The sequence below is a fragment of the Zea mays genome, chromosome 10, assembly GCF_902167145.1.
Source record: "Zea mays cultivar B73 chromosome 10, Zm-B73-REFERENCE-NAM-5.0, whole genome shotgun sequence".
Taxonomy (NCBI): Eukaryota; Viridiplantae; Streptophyta; class Magnoliopsida; order Poales; family Poaceae; genus Zea; species Zea mays.
This window is the reverse complement of record NC_050105.1, coordinates 74,176,719-74,190,770: the sequence shown is the minus strand read 5'-3', so window position 1 is coordinate 74,190,770 and position 14,052 is coordinate 74,176,719. Positions and strand designations below refer to the sequence as shown.

Here is a 14,052-nt window from a genome sequence, read left to right as displayed (position 1 = left end):
TCAGGGCTAGATTCACTATTTACCATAGCTATCAGGGGCTAGCAGAGAATTTTCTCGAGACTCAGGCAACAAGCGCTTAGTTTTTGGAAAGTCCAGGGGCCTCGATGCAAAATTGCACAACCGCCGACGGAGACGGGGCATGTGGCAGCCGACTGTTGGCCGAAGTCGGCCACATAGCGGGCCACACAGCCATGGCCCAGTGGATTCCGCGGGATGGCCCGGGGGAGATCCCATGCGGGCGCGAGTTCGTGAGGGGAGCGTGTGTGGCCTCCCTAGCATACGACACATGGCCGGGGCGGGACAGTGATGCGGCGCGCGCGACGGTGCGCAGGGTTGGGCATGCCCGTCGGTCAGCGGTTGTGGGGCGCAACCATGGGAGGTAGGGCATGGAAGGCTACGGGCAGGGCCCAGCTGTGGCGGGTCCATCGGCAAGCATCTCGGTGGGGGACGAGGGGGTTACATCAAGGGGGGACTGTTAGGGGGCCCCGGCATCGGGGCCATCATCCAGCTTCGGACGTGGCTGTTGTGGACGCGCAGAGGGGGGAGGGCCCTACCGGTGCGGCGTCACGCCGGTACGGCGACGCCCACATAGAAGGATGGCGCACGTGGGAGAAAAGAAGGCTAGAATGGACTGCTACCATGAAGTTTCGCCGACATGGTCGCGGTTACCAGGACTCAGCCACTCAGCCTAACGACCGCGGCGAGAAAAGGTAAAAGAAAAGGGAGGGGTAGACGAGGGAGGAGGGGAAGTGGAATCTCACCCGCGACGCAGATTCGTGATGGCGAGCACCATGGCGGCGACGAGGGCGTGGAAGACGACGGCTCCGGGCATGGGGAAGAAGCCGAGGGGGCGTCCTAGCATGACGATAAAGAGGGCAGGCAATGGTGGAGTCAAGCCAGGTGGGAAGGGGTGTACAGGTTCCTTATATAGAGATGTGAGACCCCTCAGGGGCAAAGCAGGTATTTGCCCACATAACCCTAACTAGGATTACTTAACACTCCCCCTTGGGCGAATACCGCGACCAAGACATGCCTCGTTAAAACTCCGAAAAACCCAGTGGGAAAAATATGGAGAAAGAGAGCATGGTGATACAAATTGCATTTGCACTTTGTTGCCTCGTTAAAAACCTCATGTGAGAAACTTCAAAAAAACTCACAAAGGGAAAAAGAGTACAACAGCTGTCATCGGGACAGATTTCGATCCTCTGAGATCTAGATTCTATCGAATCTTCTACAAGGGCTAACTTTTAGAAATGTGCTCCCCCTGATCCTTGCAAAACCGTATCAATAAGGCAAAACATCTTCTTCTAGAAGTATATGCACATAAAGATTTAGCAAACGGATTGCATACCCTTGCAAGAACTATTTCAGGAACTTTACCTCTACTCACTTCTAGGATATACGAGGTAAGTGCACGTATCAATATAAATAAGCCACTTTGATTGATGGTGTTCGATCGACTAGATCTATATATTTGATAGAAAGTTTCATAAAGGTTCACATATTGATCATCAAGCTCACGCCTTCAGGGCATAGAATATGACATTTATTGTCTCACGGTTGTGATCAATATAAGCATTCGCTCCCCCTGACGATGACATATGTCAAAGTCTTTATCCCTCATAACTCAAGCATATTCTTCAAGATATATGTCTCATTGTTCATCTGGAATAACGAGAATGAATGAGGTTGGGGTGCTATTATTTTCTATCTTACACCACAATTTATACATAGTTGTGCAAAGCAAATAACATGTCCTTCAATAGGACTTAGGGGATAATATAGTTGCAATAGTACATATTCTAAATATGACACATCGCTCGAGGCGTTCATCCATTGCAACATCTATGATGGTGTAACAAAAATCCATCTAAGATCGTAATCCATCAGGGATTTTTCATCGATCAGATACATCGTTATAGTCTGTCATTCTGGCACAATGGGGATATTTTGCCAATAACACCTAAACCTTATAGGTTTCTGCCATCAGGGCTTTAGAGGATACCATAATTCCACATCTAGTGGAAATTACCATGAGTAAAACTCATGGAATGCACATGTGCTTATTCGGTGAACTTCAAGTCCTTTGGTACCTCATCTTATTCCTTTTCGGGTCTGTATGGGTCTTTATCCCTTTATAGGGATTATCAAACTTTGGTGTTCAATACAGACTTTGTTTCTTCTGGATAGGTTCCATCTGGGAACGATAGTCTCAACTACGAGATATTCTCCCTACATAGGAGAGTGATCATTCATCAGGAATGTATTATTCAGTATGAGATTTATATGTTGCATATTTATAATTCAAATATATGAGTCCTCCTAGGATCTCATGACGGATCTTCAGAATCCTATTGACTGCATATTTTAATTCATGTCATTTGCCAGATATATTACATAGCGGAACAGTGTTTATTCAACACATATGTGGGATGGGTCTCTCACAAGACCACTTGAACCATCACATTCACCACATATTATTTCAATAGTGCCCATAAATGTCCGAACTTCAAGCTCGCGACTTTCATTTTGCGAGTATTGGTTCAGCCTCGATTGCATCTATCAATGACCCGATAAGAGAGCTTAAAGCACTCATGCCTAGGACTTTGTTTTGGATCCCTTTGCAATCTAGAGAGGCAAGATAGGTGTCGACATATTTGTCTCCCACATTTAATAATGATCTTCGTCATTTCCCAAAACGAAAGATTCATTGTTCCGTATTCCCAGCACAATGATATTGCGCGCATTGCTAGGAATTTCATCATCAAGATGAACCTCTTCGTGAGGCAAATCATCATCAGGGTGAATTAATCGGAGGAGAGTTATCACAGACCATGTGAATCTGCAATCAGAACATATGCTTTGACTAAGGCCAATGGATCATATTCGCAGGCGTCCCCGAGAATAGATCAAATGCCAATAAGTCAAATGTGGATATGATATTAATCCCGGGTATATCCACATCTACATCAGGTAGAAGCATTCAGACCAATATGGTTACTCCTCAACGATTTCTGGCAAACTCCATATACACAGGAGTACACACCGAACGGGAGGTTCAGTTTGGCTTTTGTGCGTTTAATAGAACATTGAGGCATTACACTATATGGGCATTCATCCCCCTAATGCCGAGATGTTCTAAAAGCATACAGATAAAATCCCCAACCACAATCATCCAGTTGTGGCCAATGTATGCTATTGTGGTGATTTATTTGGGAAATCTTACGCACATTACAAATCAGGGTTTTATGCAGTGAGCTTTGGACTTAGATTAATGTAGTGGCATGAATACTACATATTTTTTCTTCAACATGAAGGGTTAGTCTCAACATCCAATGAGACACGCAACAACAAGTTGCTTCGTGGTTACAATTCTGCAAACTTATTATTATTATTACCAAATGCACAGTCAATCATTAAGATTTAGACTAACATGCACAACACTATTTTATCCATAAGGCTTCTTCAGGGGCTCATGAATACCATTCGTCGTTTGGAGCCATTAGTTGACTTCAGATCAACAAGTAAAATGACCATCAGGGTCTAACGCTCACAAAGACATTCACTGGTTGCATTGTGCTTTGAGGCACATAGGAAAATGTGTGTTTATATTGGTAGTAAAGTGCACGGCATCAGGCCAATGCTGCCAAGCAAAGATTTTTATATGCAGAGATGTATAGTCCAGCTCGTTTTTATCACTGCCCATGGTTTACCCAATTACTCATACCGCTTTGAAATTGGGTATCATTTAATGCAACATGTTTATGTATAATAATTTTGAGAGAGAACTTATAACAATAGTCAATTCTTTATGGTGTTGCCAGTAGGGCAAATATTTCTCCTCATGTTATATAACAACTTGTTCTATAAAGCATTATTTCGATCTCTTCATTGTTCGGCAAAAAGAGAAGCTTTGGAATAGAACAGACAAGGCCAAGAATTCATTTTATCTGGAAAAAATCACCATATAACTAGCTTTTGATGAAGCAAATGATGATAACTGCTTGGCAAGAACGAAACAATACTGGTATTCGCCTAGGATCCATCTTCAACAACAGATATTACTGCTCTCATACGAAGAAATCATCAGGAGTAGAGAGGATACAACAGGTCTCTACAAGATCTTCATATTTCTATCACAAATTATCATCACTAGTAGTCTAGTGGTCAAGACATATGACTCTTCTGGCTCCGAGGACCAAGGACATGTTAATGTCTAATTTAGCTTCAAGCTCTGTTGTGATGTGGGATTTCATAGTTATTTGTCTACTCTTCTCACTTCTGGTAGATCGGAGGTAGATAATGGTAAGCATGCCAAAGGGTGGAATTCAGTGTAGTTCTGCTACATAAACCCCAGGTATGTGTCCATTCAGGACCGACCTTTACCATTTAGCTTATAGTGTATACCAAACTTGTTAAAGGACTATCCTGAGTTAATTCAGTGACTATAAGTATTTACATTTCCGAGAGATGTATGCGACACAAGCATAGAGGTCCTCGATAGAATGAGTAAAGTGGTTCGACAGGAACACACAATGGTTTTTCACACAAACATTGTGAAATTTCTCAGAATTACCTTTCGATGTACTCGCAACTTCGTGTTGCTAATGTACTAGTCATTTATTTTAAAGTCTGCTCCATGTCATTCAGCAACAAATAGCAATTTGCCAACATCTGGTTGAGCAATATATAACTAAGATTTATAGCCTTTATTCATTTGGTAAGGTCTTTTGCTTACTAATAGAATCCCAATGTGTGATATCTTCTATGCCAAAATGGCTTTCATGCATTATATTATATATCTTCGGGTTACTTCGGGTAAAACTTTATGCATGAGGAGAGAGCGGAAAATTAACTTATCTGTGTTTAATTGTATTTCAATTTAATTTCCCAGATTTCCAAGCACTATAGAGCTTGATATAGTTGTTATGGCCACTTGGCGATATATAAATATGATGCCACACAACACAGTCAAATAAAATATAAAGCCAAATAAAATTGTTTACGAAGGTTGCGCATAATGTGACTTCAGGGGCTTGAACAACCCACCACAATCCACGCGAGTACAAGCTCTAGCGTTTATGGCGTCAACGCGTGTGCGGCCATCAGGGCAACGACAACACATCAAACCTTCGTAATAAGCCCAACATGCACAATTATGGCTCGAATCGGGGTATACGATAAGTCCACGCAACATGCGCAACAGGCACAATTGTGGTTCGATGATCACGACAGACATACAGTGCCTACAGGGCATGCGAAAAATACGCGACCCGACGATGGCGGTCCGACTCAACGGGAGCGGTCCGATTAAACGAGAGTGCAACATAGCAATCACATGACGCAACCAAGTTCGTACGACACAAATACTACGTCGTGTTGCCAGGGCGCAGCCAATGCTTAGCCAATGTTAAAACTCATCCGATTAATAATTTAGTCTGATCGGCATATCTGGATACCCACTATACAATTTAATTGCTCGACGTGAGTTTGAAGGCTCCACGTATTAAAAATATTTAGAGCGATATTAAATATGCACAATATAGACTTTACATGCATTTTAATAATTATCTGCTATGAGAAATAAAAGCAGAAAAATATAATAGAATTAATGCATGAGCATAAGCAGATCAGATGCATGAAAACATTTTCCCATGATTAAATATGCATTCTTTAACTAATTATTTGTGACAGAAAAAATAATTTAAATAGAAATTGCAACAGAAAAGCATACATAATTATATTTCTTTTTCCTAAACACATAGCCTTATCCAATCCCTTACACATCAAGGACGTGCAACCACTTGCATGCACGGCAACCAGCCAACCGCTTTGACGGGGCACTTTTTTTCTTGCGCAAGGAACACGCACATGCACAACAGCTCTCGCATGCGATTTTGATCTCGCAGACGTAGCGTCTGGATCTGACCGCGTTTTCCTCCAGCCTTGTCGCGACCACACCTGATATGCTTTGACCGGATACTTTTTCTTTATCCTGGCGCATGAAATGCACAGCCGCACAGGACACAACTGCTCTATCTCTCTTGTTGTGCTTAGCGAGGCCGCTACAGGGGCAGCACGCTGGCGGGCTGTGCCGCGGCGGGGTGGCTAGATAGGCATAGTGACAGTCTGTCAGTCAGGGGCGGCGAGACAGAGACGTCCACTGACGCGAGATCAAGCCGTCAGAATCGATGCGGCGAGACATCGAACAGCCTTGGAAGGAGCGGACCACAGGCCTCCGGCAGCAACCATGCAGGGTTGTAGGTGGGCTAGGTGTGCGCACACGCGCTGGTGCAATGCGACGGCCGGTGGGGCGCCACGGAGGGAACAACGGCTTCGCCTCCTGGCTATTGGTTGGTGCCTGGTGGTGGCAGGCCAACGACGTACCATAATAAGTAGCGCCTCATGGCGTGGGCTCGGACCTTGGTGATGGCGTGTGGCTGTTGCACTTTAGATTGATCGATACAAACCAAGAACATAAAAGAATACCTCTTGGCGTAGAGGAATTGAAACCTGTCGCGTAGGACGGTTCGGCTAGGCCAGAGACCTGCCGGCTTGACAGAGAGTTGATGTAGATCTGATCTCGCAGCAACGTTGAGGTAGAGCGTGCTGATAACGTGTTAAGAACTACGTTACCACGGATCACCGGATCCGCTCCCTTCCCTCCCGTCAGCAGTAGAGGCGCGAGAAGTTGTGGAAGACCCGTCTCCCTTCCCATAAGCACGACAGAGGAACACACAAGACACATGATATAGGGTTGGGCCTCTGGCCTCTTTCTGATCTCTGTCATATGAAGGGGTGTACAGGTTCCTTATATAGAGATGTGAGACCCCTCAGGGGCAAAGCAGGTATTTGCCCACATAACCCTAACTAGGATTACTTAACAAAATGAGGGGTGAGCAGGGGGTGACCGTGTGGGGTTTATGCGTCGCCCCCATGATCTGCGGCGATAGTTGCTGGGTGTGGTGCGGCATGGGTGGTTATGGCAAGGGAGGCGATGAAGCTGGCGAGAGGGCCCACGGGGCTCCGTGCGGGTTTAAATGGGGGGCACGGCTGATGGGAGGGGCATGCTGGTCGATGACTCGGTTGGGTGGAGGTTGATTGGGGGGCCCAGCGTGGCGGGGGCGCGCGCACGATGCTAGGCCTCAGTAGGCCAAGGGCGCTCGAGGCGCACGCGGACCACGATTGGGCCACGCGTGAGAGGGGGATAGGGTGGTGCTAGGCCGCACGAGTGCGCTAGCACGCGAGCGACCCACGGGGGGTTAAGGCCGGGGTGGGCCAAGGCTGAGAGGGGAAAAGAGTTTTCCTTTTTCTATTTCCTTTTTTTCTTTTATTTGAATTCTTACTCAAATGCATTTCACAATATTCAAAGAGATGAACACCAAACATATGCATCCAACAAAAGTAAGATATGAGGTCAACATGATGCAACACTTCATTATTCTTTTGAGGTTTCAGTCACAAGAAATACAATTACATTTCCAAAATAATAAACCCCTTCTAAAGAAAAGGGAAATGGTAACTAAGGTAGGAGATAAAAGAGGAGTAACACCCTGAATTATGTGGATATTAGCGAAGAATTTTTATACCCCTAAATTTAGGGTGTTACAATTGCATTGTTGGATTACATCTTGGTGGCACTATTGATTGTTGAAGCTTGGGCATTTTTTATACTCTTGTTAGTTGCCACCTATATGGTTGTATATTCGATAACTAGTGACGAGAATTAGTGGTTATTTATGCCCCAATCAAGTTGACTGTGAAGATGTTTTTGATCCCATATCCTAGAGTGCAACCCTACACTCATTCACCATAAAACTCACAATAATAGACATTAATGGTGTGTTTGGTTTGTGGAGTCAATTATGCTTCAAAAAGCAACTGATCCTCGGAAGAAAAAATGATTGTGTCATCTCACTTGCCAGTTTCGGTACAGTCACTATACTCATATTCTTGCTAGTGTAGTGCTTGTTGCTTGTGTAGTTGAATAGTGGTAGCTCTTTTGTTAGTAGTAGCCTAGAGTAGCTATTTGTTCTTGTTAGTAGTAACTAGTTGTTAGTTGCCTTTTTTCTAGATCTCTAGTGTAGTTTTGTAGCTAGTAGCTTGTGTGGTGAAGTGAATAGAATATAATCAACCTTGCTACTAGGCTTCTATAGAGGGCTTACTTGAAGTGAACTAGATCTAGTTATTGTAGTTGCCATTAGGGTCGTATATTATCTAACCACTTTGCTCTAGTGGATTATGCTCTGTAGAAGTCATCATCTCTCTCTAGCCATCTAGATCCTTATAACATATGATACACTTCTCATTATATGATCTTTAGGTGTGTGAAATATACTCAGTTTCTTGTTCAATACTTAGCAAACTTGTTAGGTCTTTGTTTTTTCATTCAATTCACGAAAACCTAATAAAGGTGTACATGCACTTTCAATGTATTTTACAAGTATTAGCTTAGATTAAGGCTTGGAAGATGGATTAAGTAGAGATTAGGATAAGGTCTTAAGTTGGTTTTAAACATTTTAGAGATAAATTCATCCCCTCTTGGCCTATTTGATGTTGTTAGATATGTTCCAAGGTAAGATTCCTTTACATATGAATAAACAATAATGCATTGCATAGTTTGTATGATAAAATGGTTGTGAAGTGGTTTTTCCCCACCTTACATATGCAAAAGAGTAGGATGCATATGTTGAGTCTACAAATAGGTTTCACATAAACATTATTTATTTATGTCTAAGGTGAGTTCAGTGATTTTATTTCTTAGATTTCCACATATGATCCACACACTCCCCCTCCCACCCCACACACAAAATTTAAAACTACATATCAACGATGAAGACGTCATGTTTGACCACCACATTTGGCAGGACTCTCTTTATTCACTCAGATGCTATTGAAAGCTAATTAACTTGCATATGCAAATTAGTAATTTTTTATAAAAATCATGAATATGATGTTAAAGTTTGTTTTTTTTCTTTTATAAGAGTCATAAAAGCTAGATCAGTTTTGTTTTAAATGTGCTCTAGTTTTGTATGTCTTTCTTATTGCATCTACAAGTAGTAGAAGCCATGTTTATCAAACAAACTAGGATCTTGCTTATCTTTATCTAATATCTAACTTTTGTGCAAGTACCTATGATAACATATATTTGATGCAATGATTGTGCCAAATAAATAGGGATAAGTTGGGTAGTCGAGGGTTTTTCATTATACGGATTATGCATGTGAAACACACATAAGAGAACCTCCAACAAAGAAAATTATGTGTGACTTTAGTAGCTTTGGTGCGACGATGAATTCATGTGCTTGTTATCAACTTAACCCCATACACTAGCTAGTACTAGCAAGTATGGTTTATGTCTTATAGGTATTATTATGGTCTCAACAATGAACTTATATCACTATTTTACTCCATTTTTTGAAACTTATTGAAATTTTAATATTACAAAATTACTTCTCTAGGGCATCATTGTTTGTTGTTTGCATATATTCAAACTAAATATTTATAAACACTTGATAGTCAATTTTTATAAAAATTTAATTGCATGTGTTCGAAAACTTCAGTTCACTTCTACTACATAGGGAATATAATTTTGGTTTTGAATGTAAACTTAAATATAGAATGCCTGAAATACATTCTTGAAAGTGTGTATTAAGACCTAAAGGATTAGTTTTCTAAACCCATGCAAAATAAACTTAGTAATTCTTTGTGTATACTAGTCTCTGGCTCCTCCCAACAAATATGCAATTGTCTAGAAAAAAATGGTTGTGAACATTTCTTGTAAGGATTCAACGGGGATTGATATTATTTTGTTAGACCTTACATCGATCCAATAAAAGATGTGAACCTAAGGTATGATTCATTTTCATAATAATTGACAAGTTTATAAGAACCATTGGTTCCATGTTTAGCATTGATGGATGTATTCCTACCCACTTGGGACCAAAACTCAAATTTAATGTTGTACATGTATCATTATTGCGACTATTTATTTTTAGCCGTCCAAGGACATGCTAGCGAACAACGAGGTGTTTGTGGTATCATTGTCAATATCAATATTTGTTGGTCCAATCTCACAAACGTGTTTCAAAATGGTATGGTGTGCATGGCTTCCTTAATCCCAAGATAATTAGTTCGATTTCATTAGGGGCTCATAGGGTTAGGATTTATGTGTTTATCTAAGCATTTGCATATGTACACAAATTTTTTTAAAAAAAGACATGTTTCCTAATTTAAGCTTTGCACATTTATCAGTTGAAGGTGCTAATTTTAATAATTTACTATGGTTTAAACTAGGTTGGTGGTCATATATATGAATTATAAGTATGATAAACATCAACCATAAAAATAATCTTTTCCTCTACATCACAGATACCATAAAATGAATCTTTTGTTCTATATCATGGATACCATAAAATGAATCTTTTGCTCTATACCATGGGTATGAGCATAAATTTCTTTGGACTCATTTAGGAGTCATAGAATTCAACCTTTCATTAAACTCTAGCGATGTCAAGGATAGTTAGGTACCTATATCAAGACGAAAGTTAGTTTCGAAAATTTTGTCATAGCTCATAACTGACTTTATGATCTTCGTTTGTGGTAGACACTCATTGTGAGGATTTAGTGCATATGGTCAAAGGATGTATATGATGTTAGTGATACTAGAGTATTAGATCATAACTCATTGATAAAATTTTACGTCTCATTTTTACCTTTTCCAAACTCTTGTAAAGTGGTAAATTAAATAATGGCTACTTTTATCAATATAACTTAAAACATATATTTTTATCTGAGTGATTAAATGTATATTTTACTACTTTACCCGTCTACATCTTTATAAAAATATGTATTAAATAGATTATTTTCATTTTCCCAACTAGTATAGTTGTTTTCTAGTCTCTAGATGAGCTATCATAGACGTCGTACTATTATAGGAGTATTTAAATATTAAGTATTACAATTAACCTTGGTCAACAAAACATATTGGTTTTTTTTCTAAAATACAAATGAACCAATAAAATACTATTATATTCTATGTGCTCACAAATAGTACAAAATTAAACGCATCATTGTAAACAATTGCTCTATACATCCTCCACCCCAAAAAAATTGTACAATTTAATTTAGCAATCTAAAACTATATTCGAACCGTTCTCATATTTCATCCATATTACCTATCCTTAAATTATATCCCCAAGACCTCTAAAGTAGTACTCATTATGTTCGAATTTATAACTCGTTTATACTAAGTTTGATCGACTTATCTTATTAAAAAATATGTACGATTATTATTAATTTTTAGTGTAGAATCATTTAGCATATAATATACTTTAAGTATGGTTTTATTTTTTTTATTTTTGCAAAAAAATTTAAAAACAAGGCGACCAAACTTGGTAAAAAATTCAAACGAATTATAAATTGATATAGATGTAGTATATATAATTATTTATGTGGAATTTTAGCATTTACGGTTAAGAGTTGGGTAAGTCCTATTTCTTTGTGCACGCATATTTTGTAGATTTGACTACGGTGCATGTGCTTTATTGGATATGGTATCCAATACTTAAACTTATGATGGATCCAAGTATGTTCCTTTGTATATGGTGAATCATAGGTTTCTAATTTGAAGCTTCGCATATGAATCAATTAGTTTCATTCAGTAGGTTGAAGGTCTCAAATTTGAATCTTTATTAGGATTCAACTAAGGTATATCATGCGTTTCAACTTGAATTTTGTTAAGTATATCACCTACAAATGAATCCTTTTCTCTAAAATGTTTAAACTAAAAGCTTGTTTTTTTATTTGTGAGTCATAGAATTCAATTTTTTTCTTCGAAATTTAGTGAAGTTAAGAATACACAATATCTTCATCTAGAGGGGTGGTTGCCTTTTGAAATTTTGGTTGCAAGTGACGTCCATATTTCCGGTGAGTGACATGGACAGTCTTCCATTTGCGCCGAACATTTATTAGGGATTTATTTTTCCTGTCAAACACTCAAATCGCTAATTCTTAACTCAATGAAGAACACATTTTCTAGTTGAATATATTTTGAACAATTTTTTGTTGCTATTCACACCCTAGCTTGTAGAAAAGGTAAAATCAATTCCATATATATATATATATATATATATATATATATATATATATATATATATATATATATATAGTTATTTTGTTGAACTGGATAGTTGTGTTCTGAGTTTTTCTGGATGAGCTGCAGTCTGCAGAATAAGGACTTGCCTTCCATAACCTCACTACAGTTGATGTGTGTTTGGTGTTTTTATGAATTGTGAGCAAATGAACTAACTTTCGGCAGTGTTTAAGTATACTAATCAATGCCATAAAAAATTTATATGCAAAACCAATTGAATTTTCTTTTCTCGAATTCAAATTAGCCACCCACCAGATTTCTACTAAATTATCCTATGCTCCAAAAAAAGTAAAAATTAAACTGCATCCACCTAATCACAGCTCTATTCTTACATTTCTCCTAAAAAGTTGTTAAATACTACAGGCAAATTCTTATCGTAATCCATTATTCACCGGTTCATCTGAACCCGTACTCCCATTAAATCGTAACCCTGCACGTGTGGGTGCACGTCCGGCCGACGATGGGGTGCTCCAGCTCGAGGGAGGCGGGCGGGGGCTTGGTTTCGCCGGCCGCAGCGCCGGCGGAGCGGCGGCAGGGCCTGCGCTCGCGCTCCCTCGGCATGTGCCGCGGCGCGCACGCGTACACCGCACTGCCGTTTGAGGAACCGCTGAAGGGTGCCCGTGATCCGGCCACGGCTGAGGAGGCCCTCCCCGGCGACGATGCGGCGACGGAGGAGAAGCGGCGGCATGAGGCGCCCATCATTTCGGCGGCGGTCATGGCCAGCATCGAGGATGCTGCATCGTCGTCGACGGCACGATGGAGCGCAGAACCTGCGGCGTCGTCTCTGCCACCGGAACAGCTGCCTGCGCTTGACCTTGACCGGGCGGTCTTGCCTGGCGTCCGGGAGCTCGTGCAGGTGCCTTCGCCATCGGAGAACCCGGCGCCACAGGAGGCCTGCGACGACGACATACTCGATGTCAGTGACTCTGTCCGCGCGCGCGTCGTCGACGGGTTCCATGGAAAGCTGGAGAAGAAGAAGACTGCGGTGGCGACCGAGGAAGCCCCCGACGCCGTCGACGGCGACGACGTGACGGCACCAAGGCGCCGGCTCCCGCGCGCTGGGAAACCCGTGGTGCTTTACCTGACCAGCCTCCGCGGCGTGCGGCGGACGTTCGAGGACTGCCGCGCCGTGCGCGCCATCCTGCGGTGCTACCGCGTGCGGCTGGACGAGCGCGACGTGTCCATGCACGCCGCCTTCAGGTCGGAGCTGCGCGACCTCCTCGGCGCCGAGTTCGAGGGGCCCGCGCTCCCACGCGTGTTCGTCGATGGCCGCCACGACCTCGGCGGCGCCGAGGGCGTGCGCGCGCTGCACGAGGCCGGCGAGCTCGCGCGCGCGCTGGCCGCGTGCGAGTGCGAGGCCGCCGCCGAGCCGACGACGGGCCGGCTCGGGCACGCCTGCGCGTGCGCGGCGTGCGGCGAGGCGCGGTTCGTGCCCTGCGGCACGTGCCACGGCAGCTGCAAGGTCTTCGTCGACGACGAGCGGTGCCGCCTGGCCGCCTTCTTCCGTCAGTGCCCGGACTGCAACGAGAACGGGCTGATCCGATGCCCCGTGTGCTGTTACTGACTGTTGGGTCTCGATTGCAGTGTTGTAATCTGAAAGGGAAGGGGTAGATTGCAGATTTTTTTTCCCGTGTTTGTCATGTTGCTTGTTCGTAGCTGGTGATCAGAATTAGAGTTACTGTCAGAAGGTACTCTAGATGTGAAAGTGCAGGTTCTGGTTTAGTCTTCTTCTACGGTACCATTTCGAGTTGCTCTCTTTATCGGAAAACATAAACAAGTTCCCAAGTAGAGATGTCTAAATGGGCCGCCCGGCCCGTTTGAGCCCGGCCCGCCAGGCACGGTTAGAAAACCGGGCCGGGCCGTCTAGGCACGCGGGCTCAATTTCCTGTCCGAGCCCG

The 14,052-nt window shown here is 42.4% G+C and overlaps 1 protein-coding gene across 1 annotated transcript; it reads left to right on the top strand.

The window, feature by feature from the left end:
* Window positions 1–12,614: 12,614 nt before the first annotated feature.
* On the top strand, window positions 12,615–13,866 carry LOC103642524 (Glutaredoxin family protein). Its single transcript, XM_008665781.2, has one exon. It carries the CDS (start codon window positions 12,615–12,617, stop codon window positions 13,716–13,718), a length of 1,104 nt encoding a protein of 367 aa, XP_008664003.1. The 3' UTR covers window positions 13,719–13,866.
* Window positions 13,867–14,052: the final 186 nt, after the last annotated feature.